We start from the raw sequence: 23,519 nt of genomic DNA on the forward strand, positions 1-23,519 counted from the left end.
TGAGGAAGTTTCAGCTGTATCCTGCCAGCTAGTAATCTCACATGTAACCATCAAGATCACCTGCTCACTCCATTTTAGATTATGTTTCTCAAGAAGTGGTCCACATGTCTACCACCCAGCTCTGTTTTTTTTTTTTCTCAAAGCTATTTCCCACTTAACGGAGTGATAAGCTCTGTGAAAAAGTGGTTGCTGCCAGGGTTGAGGCAGGGGAACTATAAAGCATCTGGTTAAGCCAGAAAGCAAGGAAGAGCTCAAAGATGATGGGAACATGGCAAAAGGACACTGAAGCTACCCTTAAGGGGTCTTTGATAGTAATTGATCATAACCCATTGAATAGAAGAGAAAACCATGAGTCCATAATGATACAAATAAAGAAATGAATACTTAGCAAGACTGATGAACAATGGGATATTTACATAGTTTCAACCTATCCCTGACTCCCCACACAATATAGGCATTAATTACAAAGGGAGAAAAGGGTAGCTGTACAGTTGAGGCATCACTAGAGACACCTAGAGACACCACTTTCATCAAATAACGTGAATGTTACTGGAAATGGGCCAAATGGACATCATGGATGCCTGTTACTAAATCATACCATGAGAACACAATACTGCCTCTGTGACAGCTCTGCAAAGATGCATAAACTATATATGATCATGAAAAAAAAAATCGTCAAACCCAAATTAGAAATATTCTACAACATAACTGGTCTGCAAACACCAAAAACATCAAGGTTCGAGAAGATGCAGGAAGGCTGTGGAGTTCTTCCAAACCAGGCAAGTTGGGACATGAAAACAGAATGAAACATAAAGGACATTATTGAGGAAATAGGTAACACTGAAATGGGGTCTGAAAATGAAAGGTAGTAATGTGTCAATATTCATTTTCTGATTTTAGTCTTTTTATTGGGCTCATATAGGATGACCAGCACGTCTGTAGCAAATACACGGTGAAATTGCGGGAGGGGATTGCACCAGATCTGCAACTTTCAAGTGTTTCAGGAAAGAAATGGTTCTTTTTACTATACTTGCAAACCTGCTTTAAGTATGAGATTTTTCAAAATAAAAACCAAGTACCTAAGAAAATAGTGCTCCAAAGAGGCATTACTTCAGGGTGAAGTGCAGCGTTCTGATTTGGTGGCGGGCTGGGAATGGAGCAAAAATCCACATTTTTAGCATTCACCATAAGTGGCAGCTTTAGAATGAGGGAATAAGCAGTTCCCTTGAGAGTGTACTGTAACTATTCACCAAGCACCCAGCAAAATCACCCCTCTCATCCCTTCTCCACCCTGGTTTCTAGAACCAGCCTCCCCATCTCTATGCCCCTTTCCTCCCAAACCCTGTATCTACTTTCTTTCTGCCAGCAGCAAAGATTGTCAGACACCAGGGGTGAATTCTCAGCCTACAGAACAGAAATGATTTGAGGGATCTGTAGCATTTTTATCTATGGAGGATAGAGTACCCCGGTTTTCTGTGTATCATTCCTCAAGCAGGGTGATCCCTGGAGGTGACATCATTTCCTAAGACTATCTCTGTTGGCTCCAGAATGACAGGGGTTAGGAAAGAATAGGCAAGCTCAAGCAAGGCAGTAGGGGAGCACGGCATATGTCCAGGTGATTCTAGTGTAGGTGGACTGTTTTAAGGCTCTCTCTGGTATAGTAGGAAAGCACAACTTAGGTACACCAGAAAACTGAAATTTTGAAATATAATGGCAAAATCCCAATATGAAAATCCGGTACTGTTCAAAGAGCAATACTTCTCCTTAAAGGCAAAACCAAACCAAACCTTTCTCTGCTGAAAAATTGGTATCTAATATTATAAACTGTCAATATCCTATTGGTGTGGTACCAGAACTGAAAATCCCTCTAATGTTATAACTCTATAAACCCAGGGACTGAGCATTTAACAAAAGGAAGATCAATGCACCCAAATGATGCATTCTTTATCCACAGTTTTGGAAATCAAAACAGACAAATAGTTAAACACATTTGGTCTGAATTATAGTCACCTGTAAGACTTAGAGATACATTTAAAGTATTATTAAAAGGCTCACTGAATATGCCCTGATAAACTGCTCTTTTCTTTTTTTTTTTTTTTCATAGCTAACTTAGGATTACCTTTCATATGAGTACTCTAGACAATTTCAGAGGACACTGAAAAGAAAATTTCCTCATCTGTGAAATGAAAGGGTTGCCTTAGCTTTTCTCAGAGACCCATTTGGCTATTACAAGCCACGATTCTGATATTTCCATCTAAGGATGGAAATATTTACTGGCTAAGAAGGAAAGAGCTCACAAAGTATCAATTTTCATGAATTTGATGCTTATGGAGAATAATAGAATTTGATATCTAGATGGGGCCTGATACTAGGTGAAGGATTTGATCATGTGCCTAAGAGATGAAAATGGAATTCAGGTGTACTGACTCCCAGTTAAGGCTTCTTCCACCAGCTGGCAACTGTATTTTCCATTTTTATGTTTCCCTCCCTCCCTACTTTCCTTTTCTTCTTTCTTTCCTTTTTCCCTTCCTTCCTGACTTCCATTCTTCCCTCCTGGGTTTGGCAATAATAAATGACAGCAATTTCATGATAATCCATTTACCTGGGAAAGAGTTGATTGAAAATATACAAAATAATTACATGAGGATACAGGTTCAATCACTTGCTTGATAGATTAAGGATCTGGGTTGCTGCAAGCTGTAGCATAGGTCACAGACGCAGCTTAGATCCCAAGTTGCTGTGGTGTAGGCCAGTAGCTCCAGCTCCAATTTGACCCCTAGCCTGAGAACTTCCATATGCTACAGGTGTGGCCCTAAAAAAAATAATAATAAAATAAATTAATAAATAAGCACCTCCTGGGAAGAGAACATACCGGAAGCCATGGTATCTAAATCATCTAACATAATCTTCTGTGAGTTTTCTTCTTCACTAATGCTTGTGTTTTCTCTTTTTGTTGTTATTTACAAGAATGTTCTTCAGGCCTGAGTATTTGGCTTTTGCTTAATTGGATATTTAGCTTCAGGATGGGCTGACGAGGCTTTCCTAGGGTGGGGTGAACAAGAACTACCTGGACAGACATGACAGAGGTCAGGGATGGGAAGATTTCCTTTTCCTGGAAAGTATGAATTAAGTATAAAGCATGTTGTGACTTCTGTTCTAGATTCAGTAGTTGTAGATAAAATAAGAAGACATATCCGCAACTTCCCTCTTTCTCTCAGATCCCACATCAAAGTCAGTGAATTCTGTTGCTTTTACCTTTCAAATATGTCTAGAATCAGAGCAAGTCTCTCTCCAGCCCTTCCCTGCTACTTGGAACAAGCCACCAGTAACTCTCACTCCAGTCAATTTTCCCTGTTTCTGCCCTTCATCCCCTACCGTCCATTATCAACAAGACAATCAGATAATTACTTTAAAAAGGTAATATCATATCCCTTCGCTGAGTAAATATGCTATCACTTATATGTGGAATCTAAACTATGGCACAGATGAATCTATCTATGAAACAGAGACAGATTCACAGACATAGAGAACAGACTTAGGACTGCCAAGGGGAGGGGGAAGGAGTGGGATGGATGGGGAGCTTGGGGTTAGTAGATGCAAACAATTTATAGTGGATAAACAATGAGGTCTTACTGTACGGCACAGGGAACTACATCCAGTCTCTTGGGATAGAACATGATGGAAGACAGTATGAGTAAAAGTATGAGTATGTGACTGGGTCTCAATGCTATACAGCAGAAATTGACATAACACTGTAAATCAACTACACTCACTGCAACACTGTAAATCAAATCAAATAGGAGTTGCCATTGTCGCTCAGCAGGTTATGAACCCGACTAGCATCCATGAGGATGCAGGTTCAATCCTTGGCCTCGCTAGTGGGTCAAGAATCTGGCGATGTCATGAGCTGTGGCGTAGGTTGCAGATGCAGCTCAAATCTCGTATTGTTATGGCTGTGGTATAGGCTGGCAGCTGCAGCTCCAATTCAACCCCTAGCCTGGGAACTTCCATATGCCACAGGTATGGCCCTAAAAAGAAAAATTAAAAAAATCTATTCTCACTTCACTCAGAGGAAAAGCCAACATCCTTACAATGACCCACAGTGCCTCAGGCAGTGATTATCAAAGTGGAGTCCTGGCCTAGGGCACCAGCATCACCTGGGAAATTACTAGAAATGCAAATTCTTGGGCACCCCAGATGCCCTGAATCAGAGATTGGGTTTTTAACATGTCCTGAGGTAACTCTGATGCACACTCAAGTGTGAGAGCCACTCCTCTCTGGGCCAGCCCTCCCACCCCCTCCCCCCACATTTCCTCTGCTGGAGCACTCTTTCCCCAGATATCTGCTAAGCTCACTCTTTTAGGTTCTTCAGGTTTCTTCTCAAATATCAACTTAATAATCGGTGATATCCACCATATTTGAAACCTTAACCCATCTTTCTCCCAAGTCTCCCTACTACTACCAATTTATACATACCTGGAGTCCCCTATTTCCTCTTTCCTTCTGGGTTTTTCTGCATGGCACATGGCTTGGGGTCTCCCATGAAGTTGTTATTAAGATATCAGCCAGATCTGCAATCATCTGAAGGCTTGCCTGGGGCTGGAGGAGCTGATTCCATCCAGGAGGCCTTCTCCCATAACATGTAGATGGATGCTTGCTGTTGGCAGAAAGCCTCAGTTCCTTGCCACGTAGATCCCTCCACAATGCTGCTGGGGCATCCCCAGGACATGGTCCCTGCCCTATCCCAGAGGCACATGATCCACAAAACAGTCAAGCAGAAGCCACACTCTCTTATGACCTAGACTTTATGATCTAGATTGTCATACACAACCATGGGAATATTTGGACCCAGGACCATCAAGGTAAGCGACTCTCAAATTCCTAAACTGTAGCAAGTCTGAGATACTAAATGCTATTGTGGTTTTAAGTTGCTATGTTTTGGGAATAAAATTGCAGGCAGCAATAGATAAATAATATTTCCTGTGCTACCAATGACTTGCTATATATTCCAGTTAATGTGTTAAAAATCTATCAATTGCCATCTGGGTTCTTCTTGAACTTTCCAGAGTTCTAATCTTATAGATACTGATTTAGTATGTCTCTAATGGAAGCTGGAAATGTGTGTTTTTACTAAATATCCCACGTGGTTCTGATGCCGGTGATCTACAAACAACAGTCCAAAGGATATTTCAATAATTGGTAATATTGGTCATTACTCTGTAGGCACTAGAGAAAATGGTTAAATTTCTTTATGGAATATTATTGAATGCATTAACACAGTAGAGCAGTGCTATCATTTGTTATGTATATCATCTATATCGCTTTGGGACTACAGTATTTGTAAAAAAAAATAGACAAATGTACATAACACCATTTGTGATGTTTTTTTTAAAAAATCTATCAATTGCCACACACCCCTCCTTCCTCTAGAATATAAGTCCTAAGAAAGAAGGTTGTATATGTGTGTGTCTTCAGTACCTAGAACAGTACCTATATTGTCAAATAGTAGGTGTTTAACAAAGTATATGGGAAGAATGCTTAGGAAATCTGTATCAGGGTGGTGAGAGCTCTGTGGATGTGGTTGGAGGAAAGATGCTATGGGACATCTCTGTGGTACCACGACTTTGCAGAACTCTGGGAGACACCATTCACACTGTATTTCATGTGAAGGGAGTCTTCAGAGAATACAGCTCTATGTGAAATTCATTTTGACTTTGTGGATCCCCTGAATGGTCACTGGGAAGCACCATGGGGTTCCACTGGCCACAGTTTGAGAAGCACTCATCTAGGAGATTAAGACCACAGGCAGTGGGAACAATACCCAGACTCAAAAGAGAGATCCTCATTCCCAGCATCTTACAGAAAAAGCAGTCACCAAACTTCAGGTGACCATGGGGGCTAGACAGAGAATGTCTCAGTGGCAGGTCTGAACTAACAGCCAATCTTGTTTGAATCATCTTGTTTAAATCTTCCCACACAGTGCCACAAACCCACAAGGTGGGTTTTCTCCTTCCATTTAATATGAGGAAGGTGACTTTTAGGTTAACAAAACTGCCCAAGTAGGAAGCTGATAATGTACTAAGGACAACAGGCACAAACAGGGTCAGTTTGGGTCACACAGGACCTATAGTTTCTGTGCAGGTAGGTTATGCCTTTCTCACGGTAAGAAATACCTCAATACATTCCCTAAGCCCCATTCAAAATCCTAAAGTTGACTGTGAAACAGGACTCCGTAATTATAACCATAGCTCTGTTTAATGGGTAAATGTGGAGTCTGATTGAAAATGAAATAGACTCTTGGGTCCTTGCACTAATTTCTGGCAGTGGGATTGCTCAGAGGGGCCCTGAACCAAGCAGAACGTTAAGAGCATAATTAAAGCAAGATGGCGACACAGGCTTTTCTTGGATTCTGATTTTCACCATGGAAATGTACATTTTGCTTCAGTTCTTGGTATTTTAAGGTCTAGAGGATAAACAGCTTTTCCTCATGAGAAATCTGCTTTTCCTCATTCTTGATTTTTTTTTCCTTTTCTTTTCTTTTCTTTTTTTTTTTTTTGAAAGCTGGTCAATCACCAAGCTTATCTGAGTGATGGCAAAGTCAAAATTATGACGGCCTGATTTTACCCTTCAGTGCACTTGTCAAAAAAATTAAATATCATGCTTATGAATATAATGCATGAACTGCTGCATGGCATCCTGAAAGACTGAAGGTCCCTTCTGTCCAGCCACTCACAAAACAGCATGTTACATGATACTTTAATATGCAGAGAAAATAATTGGGCAGAGAGAAAATTCTGCATCTCAGGACATACAAAGTATATTCCAGCAATGGTTCATTTATTCAGAAAAAATGTATTTCAGTTAAAAACAATAATAATACTTCTAATAGCAACATTAGATCCTTCAAACTTGTATAGTGCTTTCTAGTTTCCAAAATGTTTCCACATATAATTTCATCTGACAAAATAGATCATTAATATTTTAAAGCACAGTATAGGGCTGCTTGATTTAGCAGGACAAGGGCTTAGTTGCCTGAAGAATGAACATCACGTGTAGGCTTGTTGAATATTCTATGTAGAGGAAATTGTACAGCAAGAGTCAAAGTGCTAGTGTTTGCTGTAAAAATATGATGGAAAAATAGCATTCATTATCCCAAACCACTGAAGGCTTTGGAGATGAATGTATGGAGAAAATTATTGTTCTCAACTTGCTCTGAATTTTAGAAGCATAAAGATTCTTTCATTTTTTTAAATGAAAATGTTTTCATTTATATAAATAATTCTTGCATATATATATTTCAATTACACATAAATTTAGAAAGTTGAATATTAAACTCTCCAAAGTCTACTCTGCCTGTGCCGTCTCCACTCCTCTAAGGTAATTTTTGAGGTCACTCTGATATATATCTGTCCAAATTACATATTATATATGTAGGATATTTATGTACACACATACATAAATATGTATATACATATCATATATACATATTTTATGGGTAATATTATCTACCATTTATGTATTCTTCCTATCTTTATATTTATCTATCCATCCATTACCATCATCATCTAATCTATTTATCATCCTGCTTATCCATCTGATTCTTGAATACATGGCTGAGCTAGTGCTTTTATAATGAATGTCTAAGAAGCCAACAATGATGGATGACAAGGAATCAAAATTGTAAGCAAGCACTGAAACTATTGTTTGCTTTATAGGCATGTGCCAATCTCAGATGGTCCAGACCCTAGAAGAGAGTTTCTCAGACTTGAGCATATGTCCAAATGCTAAGAAGGCTTTTAAAAACACAGATTACTGGGTCCTACCTCAGAGTTTCTGATTCAGTAGGGCTGGCCTAGAATTTGTAGGTCTAACAAGTTCCCAGGTGATGTTGGTGATACAGATACAAGAATAATTATGGAGAAATTCTCGCGATAACTTGGGTTTGAGTGAGAGGGGCAATGCTTTGGTTCTAAAAATAGTGAGAAATTTGCCCGACTAAGTTTTAGCATTCATTGGTCAGAGAAAAAAAAAAAAAAAAGGTCTTTCCTGATTTTATACAGGCACCAACATGGGCTTAAGGACAAACAGCAAACAAAACTAAAAATAAAACTTTATGATATTCCTGAATTGACAGTATCTCCAAGTATTTCAGAAAACAAAATATAAATGAGCTTTTAATCCAACTTCAAAAAATTCCCACAAATGAAAATCCAACAAATACGACAATAAAAAAGACAAAATATACAAGGAAATAACCACAAACATTAGTCTGCAGAAAAAATAAACTTCAGAATTTGACATACAGAGTGGAGATATTTAAATTTTAGATATGAATTATTTTAAAAAGGTATTTTATGGGTTATTTAAAGAATGACCAGGGGTATTTGAAAAAGAACCAAAAAAATCTTAAAAAAAGGAAAACTGAAGTGAGAATCTCAGTAAAGAGTTAAACATCAGATTAAATAAAGTTGCACAGAAATTAGCAAATTGAATGACAAGTTTGGAAAAAAAAATAACAAGAAAGCATCAAAGTGAGACGGTACCACGGGGCGGGGGGGGGGAAGCTGTGTAGGCTTAGAGTCATGAGGACAGAGAGAGAAAGCCTAGAAGGTAGCAGAAAACTAACATTTGATAAGGTAATAGGCAAACATTTTTCAGAACTAATGAGAGATGCCCACTTGCATATCTAAGAAGCACAGCAGATCCCAAGAAGGGGAAAGAGAAACCCATACGGAGCGACATCACAGTGAAACTGAGGGACAGTAAAGACAAAGAACACATTAAGACAGCAGAAAGAAAACCCAGATAACCTAAAAAGATACACAAATTAGGCTGAGAGATTATGTAACAACCACAGAATTGACAGGACTGTGGGAAAGTATCTTTAAAATGTTGAGAGAAAATGATCATCAACCTTGAATATTTATGCAGCAAAACTGCCTTTCTAAAAGAAGCAAACTCACATCTTTTCAAAGTCTGAAAGACTTTCACTAATGCAACTTTAAGAGGATCTACCTGTGAAGGACAGAGGCAAGAGTTTGGGAAAATCATGTTTTATTAAATGTGCTAAGTTTTTGTCATGATATTCTTTCAATTAAATATTTTATAAGAAATAAAACTGGTCTAAACTATTGGGAGTTGGGATTGTTGGCATGGTTATTAACTAAGCTTTTTTTTCAGACAATTATGCCTATGATTTGCTAGTTTATGGATTGCATTGCCATTTGTATCAGATGCCAGACAAACAATTAGTGGTCTGAAATTGCTTATCATTTTATTATTGGCGCTGCATTGCAGTGGGTCAAATCAAAGCATACTTAGTGCATGGAATTTCAATCAAAATAATGAATATAAACCTCTAAACACAATGGAATATTACTCAGCCAACAAAGAATGAAATAATGCCATTTGCAGCAACTCAGATGGACCTAGAGATTATCATACTAAGTGAACTCAGAAAGAGAAAGACAAATAACATATGATAGAACTTATAAGAGAAATCTAATAAAAATAATACAAAAGAACTTATTTATAAAACAGAAACAAACTCACGGACTTCAAAATCAAACTTACGGTTACCATAGGGGAACCTGCAGGTGGGGGAGGGATAAATTGGGATTTACATATACACACTCCTGTATATAAAATAGATAATTAACAAGGACCTACTGTACAGCACAGGGAAATCTACTCAACACTCTTTAATAACCTATACAGGAAAAAAGAATGGATATATGCATATATATAACTGATTCACTTTGCTATGCACCTGAAACTAATACAACATTGTAAATCAACTTTAATAAAAATTTAAAAACTCTATATCCCCAAATCTGCAGATAAATCATTTTAGAAATTTCTCTTTTTCATTTATAATAATTTTTATGTTTTCCATTATCGCTGGTTTACAGTGTTCTTTCAATTTTCTACTATACAGCAAGGTGACCCAGTTACTCATACATGTACACATTCTTTTTTCTCACATTATCATGCTCCATCATAAGTGATTAGACATAGTTCCCAGTGCTATACAGCAGGATCTCATTGCCCACCCACTCCAAAGGCTACAGTTTGCATCTATTAACCCCAAATTCCCAATTCATTCCACCCATTGATGGAGGAAATGTTTCCATCCTTACAGCTTTGACTTTCTTTGATCTTTTAAATCTTATGTTCAGTACTTTACTTAAATATTTACTAACATAATAATGCTTTCAGTCAAAACTGTAACGATGGAAACATTTCCTCTGTCTACAAAACTAGTTTTAATTTTCAGAAGAGAGAAGGGGGAAAAGATTAGAGAAACTGTGTTGTTTCCAGAAAAAAAGAAGAGATTCTGACATTAACAAACTGCATGGACTTGGGCAAGTTAAAGAACCTCTTGCAGTTTATTTTAAAAACATTTTTGCAGAATGAGAAAATTTGACCATATGCTCTCAACATTCTTCTAGATCAAAATGCAGCTGTTATGGTTATATAAGTTGGAAAATCCACATGAATTTGTGTTTCAACTCCACCCTCCATGATCCTGAAAATGTATATTATAGGGTGAACTGAGTCATCAGTTGTACCTATAAGGGTTGGAAGCAGGGCAGGGAACCCAAAGGTAGGAGAGAAATTAGATGAGGTCAAGTGATGGGGAATTAAGCAGAGTGTTCTCTAAATAAAAATACCAGAAGCTTCTCTCACTAGCAAAAATATATTAGAGAGATGGCCTGGTTGGCAAAGGATTGATAACTCTAAAGTGAGAAGACTGCAGAAAAGGGTCACAACCCACATACCCCTTCTACCCAGTGGGACACTAGTCCGTTTGCATATCCAGCAGGAAAGACTGTTTGGGACTCTTTGGATTATGAGAGGAAGTGAGAAGTATGCAACAACATAACACCTGAATTCAGAAGCTAGTTTATTTTGTCAAAAGAGAAATACTGGTAAGTATTGAGTATCCCATCATGGAACCATCTATCACTGGCATGCCAGATTCTACTCCTTTTTCACTCCTATCCCAGCAATTTTCACTTAAAAAAAAAAATCTTTGAAGGCATCTTAGAAACAAATGCACGATTCCCATGTTTCTGTAGAGTGACTAACATTCCCATGTCACCATAATGCCATAGACCAAATGCCCCTGGTAACAAGCCCAGTAATGGTGTTTTTGTGACTCAGAGCAGACTCTGAGATGACATATTTGGGTGAGGTGAAGCCATACTATTTAGTCATATTAGGATTATGCAATGATGTTCCTAAACAAAGGAAATTATCGAAGAAGAAAAGAAGTTTTCACACTTTTGAAGGAAAAACTCGAAAGAATTCCTTTGTTCCTTAAGGTGATGGAACTGCTGCAATTTATGATCAAATAACTCTCTTCTCCAGGCGATACTTGGAAATGGCAGCAGACTCAGGCTCTGGAAAACAGCCTTTTACGTGGGTCATGCACGTGATGGGAACACCTCAGTGAGGTGGAGCTTATCCAGGGAAAAGGCAATTGTTGTTTTGCCCCTAATCCATTTCTCAATCATGGTTTTAAGAGATTGTCCAGGAAATGACCTAATTCTAGTAGGAAATGGAACCCTGGCTACTGTCCCTATCAGATACTAACAAAGCTTACCACCCTGGGCCAGGCAGAGTTGCTGGCCTTCTCCACAGTTCTGAGTGTTCTTCTTTGAATGACTCTGAACATTCAAGCACATTTCAATGAATTAGAACAACGGGCACTCTGTCATCGTTCTGTGATAGTACTTAAAATAGCTGACCTGTGCCAGGCACTTCACACATATTGTTTCTTTCTTTTTTCTTTTTATAGCCACACCTGTGGCATATGGAAGTTGCTGGGCTAGAGGTCCAATCAGAGGAGCTGTAGCTGCAGGCCTATGCCACAGCCACAGCAACACCAGATCCGAGATGCATCTGTGACCTACACTGAAGCTTGTGGCAACACCAGATACTTAACCCACTGAGCGAGGCCAGGGATTGAATTCGCCTCCTTATGGACAATATGTCAGGTTCTTACCCCACTGAGCCACAGCAGGAACTCCAAACACATAATATATTTCTATTATTCACTGTTAGTTGGAAATGTTCCTTCTTTGCTCTTCACCCAGAGGGCAGAGGACATTTACTGCCATGCCTGTCTCCACATCCCCTCATCTATGGCGAGCCTGGGAAAAGAAACAGCCCCATGCTGAGTCTCTCTCAGGTCCACCTGCCTAGCGATGACATGTCCTGGTTTATCCTTCCCCACACAATAACATAAGATCTCCAGGGCCGCCTCTGCCCAGGCAGCTGAGGGTACCAAGGACAGTAGTATTGGCTAGTAAGGAAACACAGCATTAGGGAGCTCAACTGGGGGCAGCAGAACCAGATGCTCTGGTCCAGCCTCATGAGCAATGAAGCTAATGTTTTAGATTTCAATTTCCTTACAGTTTTGCCTTCTCAACTGATTCTGAACCCAGGCAAGGGCAAAGACAGTGTCAAGACTTACCATGTAGAACCTGAAACACAGATGCCATGTAGATATGGAGGGGAGCTGCTCAAGAGCTGTTTTGAGAGAGAACCCTGTGTTGGGACTCGGGTTGGTTGACAGCATCCAGTAGCCACACTTTGGGGACTTGTGGCAGTATTCTGTTATGCCACTTTCTCCCCAAGCTGCTCGGAACCAGCGAGCCAGCAGGGGAAGGGGATCCTGAAGCTCAGCCATAGCACCCAAAGCACAAGTCTTATAATGTCCAGTCCTTGCTCTGGGCCTCCCCAAACTCTTTCAGACTGCACAGCAGATTGAGACTCATCCCAGATCCTCTGCCTCCCTCCCTTCATTCCTTCACCTCCTACTGCTCCCTACCTTCATCCTTCACAGGTTTCACCAAATAATGTCCTACGATTCTAATTCATCTTATCATCTTCTTTCCCAAAGACCCAAGCTGACACCTTCAGCAGCACTGTACTCTCCATCCTGTAGCAGATGATGCGGGGCTCCGAGCAAGACAGTAGAAGGTATACAGATGTTCCAATATTAGAACATGCTCTTAAGTTAGAGGCTCACTTTTCAAAATACCTAAAAATACCATTTCGAATGAAAAATCTGCTTATCTTGCAGGTGTACTAGTATTGTAAGTCAGAGAGGAACATGTCATTTCTCCATAAAACTGAGCCCAGTTGGGCATGCTCACTCAATGCATCAATGCAAAGATACACTGGCTTCTGAAAAAGGGAACCCATTCCTGAGGTTCAATTCTGGACTCAGAATGTGTTCAATGAGAAGAACAAATGATCCCAATGAAACAACAGCTATCAGGCAACACATCACATATAGAGCTGGACTTTCACTATGCGATTTCAGGGCACCCAGCTTGGTAAGCACTACCTGCAGCTTCAACTTTTCATTTGCAGGAATGGAAAATACATCACACTCAGAAAATGATTTTTTTACATTTGGTTTTTACCTTAACAAACTAAACCTGGATCTGATATTTCATTCTCACATTCAGAAGAGAGTAAACATTTTAAGAAAGAATAAAGCAGTGCCAGGTGATGCTTGAACCCTGAGAAATATCTGAACATGAGAGCATAAACATACTTTAAAAATTAAACAGAAGTTCTTTTCACAGCCACTTTCTAAAGAAAGTAGGAACTGGACTTACCCTCACTAGAGTCTTTGGAGCCTTCTGGCTTCTTTGCTTTGCTCTTCTTGTGGGGTGGAGAGTGGTCTTTTGGCTCTAACCCCTCTGGAAGTACAAAGATTTAACATATTTAAATATTTAACAGTAGGGGTTCAAAATTATGCTGATGGTTTCTCAGTAGACCAATACATACAGTGACGCTTAACTGTGGCTTCATCTGTCATTATGGCTGAGATAAATTTTTGCAAGGACCGATGCTTCTCCAATGAACATAGTCTCACATTCAGAACTTAAGCATAAACATTTTGTTGTTGTTGCCAGCATTAATGAGTCACACAAATGTGAAATCTTCAGTGCTTTTTCAAAATTTAAAAAGTTCTCCATCAAGCAATCCCAAATAATTCTTCTTCTTCTTTTCTTTTTATGGCTGTGCCTATGGCATATGGAAGTTCCTAGGCTAGGGGTCAAATAAGAACTACAGCTGAGGGCTATGCCACAGCCACAGCAACACTGGATCTGAGCCATGTCTGTGACCTACACCACAGCTTGCAGCAATGTTGGATCCTTAACCCACTAGGCCTGGCCAGGAATTGAACCCGCAACCTCATGGAGACTATGTTGGGTCCCTAATCTGCTGAGCCATGATGGGAACTTCCTAAATTATCATTATTATTTTTTTTTCTCTAGGAGAGTTTGATTTAAAACTTTATGGATTAATTGACAATTGTCATTGTATAATTTCATCTTAGCCCTCAAACTAGGGCTAGATCACCTGCAAAGTCATCTCTTTTCGGGAGAATGGGGGTGAGGCTTGAAATGATCCCATTTAATAGATTTCTTCAGTGATCCAGATTCTAAACATCTATATGCCCCCAAATAATGATCCCAACTTCCCACTTTTATCAATGCTCCCCCCTACTCCTGTCTATCCAAGGAGGCTAATAATTCAAATTCTGAAGACAGTTTTAGGAAAACTATCTCTGAATTCATCCCATTTGGCTATCAGATACTTTGTTCGGCATTGATTTATATCTCCAGTTCTAGTCTCTCTACTTTTCAGCACTTGTGACTTCAATTGTCCATGTGGCATCTTGTCTTGCTTTTGGATGGATGTCTTCTGCTTGCCCCTCCAGAACTTTCCATTCTTCATCCCCATCCCCCCTATGTTATGGGAGACTGGTCTCTATGGACTGTACCAATGAACCCCTACCCACCCTCTCTCTCTGGGTTCCTATTAGATTCAGCCAATGGGGAGCCCAGGGCATTTATTTCCTAGGCTACCAGTAGTTCTCAAGGGCTGATTGTCTCCCTCCATCTCAAGTCACTGCTTCTATCGGTTGGCTTTCTCCTCACAGCCCCTCTATTCTCCTAGGTCCTGTTACTACTGCTAATCCTTTAAGCCTGGGATTTAACTGTATACCACTCCTCCAAGCCCTAGTGGTTCCCCTTTACTCAGCTCCCATCAGACATTTCAAACTTATGTAAATAATCCCATTAGGCATTTCCAACAATACAGCCAAAACAATGCTCTTGATGTCTGCAAACCTATTCTCTCTATAGTATTCCATACCTCAGGGGATGGTAGGACTTATTAACCCAGGAATAATATTTCTCTTTCATTACTTTTCCAGTAAAATAATTCTATGATAATAAGTTCTATTAGCTTATATTAAATATATCCCATATTCATCTATCATGCTTATTCTTTGCAATCATAACCTAGTGCAAGCCAGCAGCATCTCTTACCTGGATTACTATGACAACCTTCTCAATTCTAACTTCTAGCTTTCTAACCTCCCTACAATCTATCCTCCATGTAGCAGCCAGAGTTGTCTTTTGAACATAAGCCAGATCATGTGGGGTCCTATTTAAAAACTGCTCTTAGCTTAAGATCCAAATCCAATTCTATGGCCTAGGACAACATATCACCTGAGCTCCACCTACCACACTAGCCTCAGCTCCCACTTGCTCTTTCTTTGATAAGTTTTTTTTTCTTTTTTCTTTTCTTTCTTTTTTTTTTTTTGGTGTTTTTTTAGGGCCGCACATGCAGCATATGGAGGTTCCCAGTCTAGGGGCCAAATAGGAGCTACAGCTGCCAGCCTACACCACAGCTATAGCAATACCAGATCTAAGCCCTGTCTGTGACATACACCACAGCTCACAGAAACACTGGATCCTTAACCCACTGAGTAAGGCCTGGGATTGAACCCACATCTTCATAGATACTAGTCGTGTTCACTACCAATGAGCCACAAGGGGATCTCCTTCCACTTGCTCTTTGGCTTCCGATATACTGGCTCTCTTCAATTGTTTCTAGGCTGGCTCCTGCCTCAGGACCTTTCCACCTGCTACTATTCCTTTTCCCTGACACACATATCCATATGCGTACCTCCTTCCCATCTTTTAATCCCAGATCAAATTCAGCACCCCAGAAAGGCCTTCCCTATTTTATCTGAAGGGTCCTTGCAAGGACAGTCTCTCTCAAACACATCACCTGATATATCTGAAATTCTCTTGTCCCCTTTGTTATTTCTTTATGTTTCCCTCCTTGACCTCCCCCTACCCTGAGAATGTAAGTTCCATGAGAAAAGGGCATTTGTCTTTCCTGCTTTCTCTTATGTCACTGAAGTATAGTGGAGCCTTTAGAATTTCATCTAAAATTCTGTTTTACATCCCCTTCACTCAGGCTATTCTTTAAGGCCAAACTATAATGAGGCTTGTGCCAAGTCTCACTCTCTTAACAGCTGTTACCTGTGCCAGGATTTCTATAACCACACTCCAGAATTACAGCGACTCATTTTTTCTTTTCCCATTTATTATAAAAAGAGCAGAATGAAACAAGTGTATTTGATAGATGTGCTATTAAAAATAGTGGCATTATGGACTGCAAAAGGTTTTAGGCACTAGGTTAGGTTTTCTGTGGTGGCAAGTCAGTCATATCCAAGGTCATTAACAAGATCAGGGTGAAAAATGTTGCCAACAACTACATTAGCGAGTCCCCCAAATTTCTGTCACTAGGTGTGAGATGGATGTTGACCCTTTAGAATGGGTTCAGCGAAAGCAGAAATGAGATACTTGGAACAGCTCGCTGAGATGCTGGGCTCAAGGGGATTCATAAAATGAGCAGAGTCACACTTGCATTATCTTTGGGAGAAGATGTGAACCCTTCCAGGCCCTGAAAGGCATCATCTGGAAGCAAGAAGAGAGTCTCCCTGGCTGGGAGTCCAGCTCCAAACCAACTTTCCTTGAAAGTGAGCTCTTGAGAGTTAATTCAAGTCTTAATTCTTGATTTCCCACCTAAATAGGAATTCTTGGGGAAAGGGTGAGATTTAAAAAGACACCTGGAGTTCCTGTTGTGGCTCAGTGGGTTAAGAACCCAATATCATGTTCATGAGGATGCGGGTCTGATCCCTGGCCTCGCTCAGTGGGTTAAGGATCTGGTGTTGCTGCAAAGTGCAGCATAGCTCCCAGATGAGACTTAGACCTGGTGTTGCTGTGGTTGTAGTGTTGGCTGGCAGATGCAGCTCTGATCTGACCCCAGCCCAGGAACTTCCATATGTCACAGGTGCATCTGTAGAAATAAAATAAAATGGCATCTATTTGTTCACATTTTGAACTATTCATGTACCCCAAAACTACTAGTATTTCATTTCTGAAACTGGGATGCACTCCTGGAGGGGGAGGGTCATGGACACATGATAATTATGAGCATTTGTCTATGACACAGCTAATGGGACATTCCTCAAAAGCACCCCATGCTTCTCTTGACATAGATTCATAGTGTCTCTGATGTCTCTGTTTCTGGCAGAAGATGGAACACTGGAGGTTTGCCATGAGCATGGCTTTGTCCCCCAAGGAACTCCACTGTGTGCTGGCTCTCAAGTGGCTAACATGCCATGGGTGGTGGCTGGTTTTCTGTCCCTGGGGCACAGATTAGGGTCCATTTCAAGAATGCATGGTCTTGGAAGTGGAAGAACATGGGGAAACATTTACTATGCTAGGATTGAAGAAAATAATTATAGGACTTAAAAGGATCCTGGGCATTTAAGTCACTTGGTTTCTACCACGGGGGCAGAGCTTCTCCTTAGGATGACTCTATCTGACACCAACTGCCTCTCCATACCATCGGGCTGGAGACAGGAGCACCACAATTAAGAATATGAGCTTTGGGGGTGAGAACTAGACACTTGGATTCTGTCTCCACTATATAAGCAAGGGACTAATCCCTCTTCAGCCTTGGTCAGTAATAGCCCCTGCCTCTTAGAGTCGTTGCCCACCTAAAGCCAGGCCAGGTATGTTGAGTGACTGGCACAAGAGAGGTTCTCGATTAAAATCTGGTATAGCTGACTATACCTATCTCTCCTCAACTTCCCCATGCATTGACCTCATGCTTGGTAGCTTGAACAATGATACATGTAATTATACCAAGGCAATCTACAAACTCTTCAAACTGGGGTTCCCCCCACCCAGAGGTTCCCCAGCACTTCACTGGTTTTTGGTATTCAAGTTAGTATTCACCTAATTTCATGAGAATTTTTTGGTTGGTTGATTCAGCCAAGCAGCCCTTCGCTAGTGTCAGTTGTACTTTTAAAAATTCTTCCAGCATTTCTACTCATATGACAAGAAGAGGTGATGCAGGGCAAAGGGAAATCTAGCGGTTAATGGTCTTAGGAGGCTAGATCAGACTCTTCTGAGATCAGCATACGGGAGCATGAGACTGAACAGAAGCCAGCCTGTTCACTAATATTTGGCAAGGCCAGCTGGCCCTCCATGGACCTATACTGTACAGAATCCCCCATGCTTTCAGCACTCAGATACTAGGAAACAGAGAGCAGCTTCCCAAGCCCATTCTGCCTGAGTGACCTGGCATCCTTGGGCCATTGTATATGACAGGAACAGCTGATCCAGCTGCTAGAGGCCAAACCCCCAGGACACTTGGTGGGACTCAAATCAGAAATGATGATCCCATTAAGGTTCCCAAACCTCAAATGCTGACTCCCACCTTGTGGGCTCTGCCTTAGCATTGAGAGCTACTTCCTTGAAATCGCTCAGTGCCTCTCATTAAGAAGTCAACTCCCTTTGCCTAGAAATGTATACTTATGTCATTTTGGGTAAATGATCCTTAGCAAGATAAGATCCTTACACTGTCTGGCTGAAAGGGCAGTGCTCCCCGTGGCTGAAGGATATCTCAAGGATACTTAAAATGAATAGGATGCACACAGACTGTAAGCATTCATATTAAATTCATGGAATTTAATCTAAGGCGGGGAATCACTTAAAGTATTTTTTCAACACATGGTTCTTTTAAATAATAAAATACCCTACCGGTATAGGGATTGATATTTTAATTGAAATTTTGCCTTGGGCTTTATGTTTTACAAAAAGGCTGGGAGAGTCCTTGTCTTCTGTTGAATTTTCTCAGAAGACTCAGAGACAAAGTTTGAGTGCAAGGATACTTGCAATGTGAATAGTCTGACTTAAAACGTGAGTGTGAAATAGACACAAATTTCCAAAACTTCATATGGAAAAAAAAAGAATGGAAAATTTCTAATATAATTTTTATATTAATTCTACATTGAAATGATAATGTCTTTGAGATATTATATGAACTATAAAGTTAATTTCACTTGTTTCTTTTTACCTTTTCCAATATGGCTATTAGAAACTCTGAAATTACACATCAGGCTCATATTCGAGGCTGCCATTATTTCAACCGGGCAGCACTGGTCTAGAAGATGCCTCAGATGTGTCCTGCAGGGGTGCTGATTAACCAACTCCTGTCCAGTATTGGTTGAGTACTGCTCCAGAGAAATTAACTCCTTGGTACTTTGAGTTTTCTTTCATGAACAGAGAAAAGCACTCTGCTGAGAGTCCCAGGCGCTTCCCTTAGAAAGCAGTTGGTGGTGAGGGGGTACAGGGAGAGAACCCACAGCTGCTATGCCATCCCTCCTCCACATCCACCTTTCCTGCCAATGATTTGCTTGCCCTCTGAATCCACAGCCCCTGGGAACAAAACCAGACAGGCTTGGACTGGGCAAGAGTGGAGAGAATGTACAATCAGTGTTCCAGTGAACTGTTATGGAGGAAAGGAATGGGTGTTATTGCTGCATGACGATGCAAGGGAGTGGTCAGATAAGGGAGAGAGGTTCTTTTTTTTTTTCTTTTTATAGCCCTGCACCATATAGAAGTTCTCAGGCTAGGAGTAGAATAGGAGATGCAGGTTTGGGCTACACCACAGCTTGTGGCAATGCTGGATTCTTAACCCACTGAGTGAGGCCAGGGATCAAACCCACATTTTCACAGAGACATCAGTGGATCCTTAACCCACAATGGGAACTCCCAAGGAGAGAGATTTAACTTCACAAGGAAAAGGATGATCTCAAGGAAATCTTGCCCAAACCATCTACTTCACAATTTAAAGGGCTCCCTGTTCATGGAGCAGTTTAGATCCAGGTCAGCAGTGATTTGGGGGGAGTTCTGGTGGTGAATAAGGGGTTACACAACATGAGGACCTCTAAGATATCTATTTCAGTTTTTCAAACTGGCCTCATTTCATGTTTGGAGCAGTGTGGTTGTCAAAATGAGGAATATGGAGCTCTCAATCCATAGACTTAAGCTCCATTCCTTCTAGTACCTTTGAGATACATAGAGTAAAAAAAGGTGACCATCCTCTGTGTTTACTATGATCCAAGCAACATTTCAGGTGCGATATCTTATTTAGTCCCCCAAACAAAACTGTATGGTAAGAGTTATTGCCCCCTGAAAATGTAAACTGAGGCTTATAAAGAAAACTCTAACCAAGGTCAATAAGTGGAAGAGCTGGGATCGAATCCAGGCCTATTGATTCATGCATTCATTATCAAGCTCATACTGACCTTCAGCCAGAGCCAATGCTTTTAACCACTAGATTTCCCTCATCAAACACTGGTCCTTCCTGAGGAGTAGGTGGGCATCTTACTTTCTGATAATGAGAGCAATATATCATAGGTACAAAATGCATTTTCCAAAGATGGCCTCAGCCATTTTTCAGGCCCTACATGCTGTACAGAACCTCCCTGCTCCCCATCAGTAAAGTTTATTCTCTTCTCCTCTGAGCCTGGGTGGGTTTGTGAATAACCATTTCAAGGAAAAGAGTTTGGTGAAAGTTAAGTCTATGGGATTCCTGAGGATGCACTTAAAACCTGTAGGAGTCCAGCTGGCTCACTCTCTCTGGAGGAACTACTTTGGAACCTGGCCACTAGGAGGAAGTCCAGGTCACAGAAGGGGGCCATGGACAGGTGCTTCAGAAAACTGCCCCAGCTAAGGCCCTGTCAATCACCAGCCAGACATATGAGTAAACAAATCTTCAGATGATTCTAACCCCAGCTGCCGAGTCTTCCTGCAGAGGCCTCAGATTTTGTGGAGCAGTATTATCAAATCAGCCCTGCTGTGTTCAGTCTGAATTCTTGACCCACAGAATATTTCAGTGTGTAAGTGGGTGTTTTAACCACCAAGTTTTGGGGGTGATTTGTTACACATTTTTATTAACTATGACATTATGTCCATTTTTACCTTAGCTGTCAGGAATCTCAAAGTCAAGTTTAATGATTAAATACTGTAACTGTGTTCATTTTCAGTTAGCATGACTACTCCTTATTTTATGACCTTGAGTGTGCATTTCTATTATATTACCTTATTTTGTCTTTCTTTGAAAAATGTGAGGTGTATGTAAACAACAAAATGATCCTTGCTTATCCTCTAAGAATAAAAGCATAAATTTAATACCTGAATCTTCTTTCATGTCAATGTCTTCTTCTTCTTTATTATCATCTATTAAAAAAATAAGACACAGAAAAGCTCATATGAAAACCAGAAACACCAGAAATCTCGAATTTGACTAATAAAAAAAATTTGAAGAAAAGGAAAATCTCAGTAGAAAACAGAAACACAAGTTTCTATCACCTAATGTTATCATGCAAAATTAGGAAGAAAGTGTGTATGTTAGAACACAATTTAACACCTAAAGTTTATGTTTCCATTAAGAATTTATTACATATTTATAACAAACTATATATGCAATAATTTATTTCACACATAAAATATTATATATGGTTACTTTGGTCATTTCAGTTCCTAAAAAATTAAAAGTCACAGATTTTAAATGCCACATTTTTCTGTATTCATTGAAGGTGTATATGCTAACCTCGAGTATCTGAGAAACGAAGGCATAGACGTTTGGCTGTAGGCTGTCGCAATGACCAATCCCTGCCCTGCCCAGAGAAAAGTGCTCTTTTGCTATACACACAAATCCACACCTTTAACAATGTACCTTTGAGTGCCCCCATCAGCTGCACCATTCCCATGTAACTCCCTCACCTCTTCTCCCAGTGCAAACCTCTTCAGCTGTACATGGATGTGCACTTTCTCTGCCTTGCTGAATGATATATTCACTTTTCTGAACTATTACCTGTTATCAGACCTTCTCTGTAAGTGTTTCTCACATCCAGGCAGTGCCAAAACCTGTACTATTTCCATGTTTCCTCCTCTCTACTCACATTATCATAACTCAAATTCCAACTCTCCGTCCTATTTGCCTTCCCTGTTCTCTGGTTTCCCGACTGCCCTTCCCTTCTTCCACTTTTGACACCAGCTGCTTTTACACATAGCTGCCAAATCAATCTTAAAAGATAGCTTTGATCTGGTTCACAACCATTCAGTGACACTTCTCTAATGAGAAAAGTCTATATTCCTTCAGTTAACACTCAAGGCCAACAATATCTAGTTCCAATCACTTTTCTGTTTCACCACCCCTACCTACCTGGTTATACTCATGCTGTCACCTACCTGCATGATAACAATTTGACTCTTCCCTATTTTCTAAGGTTTTCTTAAGCTTCCTCTACCTGTCTCACTCCTGGAAGCAATGCTCTTCTCCCTCTCTACTCACACTCATCCTTCCAGGACAAGCTAAGGCACAATAACATTTGTTCTACCCCAGTTTGAATGAACAGCATTCTCTTTGGTCCCTTATTTTAACACCTTCTGAGTATCAACTTTAAGAACTTTAGGCTTAGATCTGCACACTGGCCCCTTCACCCACACATTCACTAGGTATGTATATGATCTTGGAGAAATTATCTAGTAGTCCTGAATTTCAGGTTTACCAGCTGTAAAACTGGATAATAATGGTGTCTTCTACATATTGTTGTTGTAAAGATTAAATGAGATAGTCCTACATAAAACACTACTGAAATATCATTAAATGACAAATATTAGCTATCGTTACCATAAAATGTTACTTGTTAATTTAACAAGATAAGGTTATCTGTCTTCCATAGGCCCATCTCTAGATCATAAATTCTATAAAGATAAAGAACATGTCATGGTTTCTTTTGTGTTCCCTAGCACCAAATGCAATTGATTTTACACTAGAATCAATAAAGACATTTCTGCTTATTAAATTTCTGAGGGTTTTTTTGTTTTGTTACTTTTCTCAGATTTTTTCTTTTCTTTCTTTATTTTTGTCTTTTTTAGGGCTGTAGCCACAGCATATGGAAGTTCCTAGGCTAGGGGTAGAATTGGAGCTGTAGCTGGTGGCCTATACCACAGCCACAGCAATGCCAGATCCGAGCTGTGTCTGCTTCCCATACCACAGATCATGGCAATGACAGATCCTTAACCCACTGAGAAAGGCCAGGGATCGAACTTGCATCCTCATGGATGCTAGTCAGATTCATTTCCACTGAACCATGACAGGAACTCCTCTCTGATTTTTATTCGTCAAATTGGAAAATTTTTCTGTTTATACTTTCTGTTATCTTCTGTTAGGACTGCATGTACCTAGAAGACCATTTGTAAACAACGAGGATTCAGTATAGATTTGCAACTTCCTAGCCAAATGTATTCAATAAGACACTCTTCTAA

At 40.2% G+C, this 23,519-nt stretch overlaps 1 protein-coding gene across 1 annotated transcript in view; it reads right to left on the reverse strand.

The window, feature by feature from the left end:
• Positions 1-21,420, reverse strand: part of LOC125122838 (ADP-ribose glycohydrolase MACROD2-like) — a 105,438-nt gene extending 84,018 nt beyond the window's left edge. The window contains exons 1-2 of the mRNA XM_047771653.1: positions 21,381-21,420; positions 13,638-13,721 (exon numbers count right to left, since the gene is read on the reverse strand). Coding sequence (XP_047627609.1) covers positions 13,638-13,721; positions 21,381-21,396 — 100 coding nt within the window. The 5' untranslated portion in view covers positions 21,397-21,420. The remainder of the gene's footprint in view (positions 1-13,637; positions 13,722-21,380) is intronic.
• Positions 21,421-23,519: the final 2,099 nt, after the last annotated feature.

This window comes from Phacochoerus africanus, chromosome 3 (genome assembly GCF_016906955.1).
Source record: "Phacochoerus africanus isolate WHEZ1 chromosome 3, ROS_Pafr_v1, whole genome shotgun sequence".
Classification (NCBI taxonomy): domain Eukaryota; kingdom Metazoa; phylum Chordata; class Mammalia; order Artiodactyla; family Suidae; genus Phacochoerus; species Phacochoerus africanus.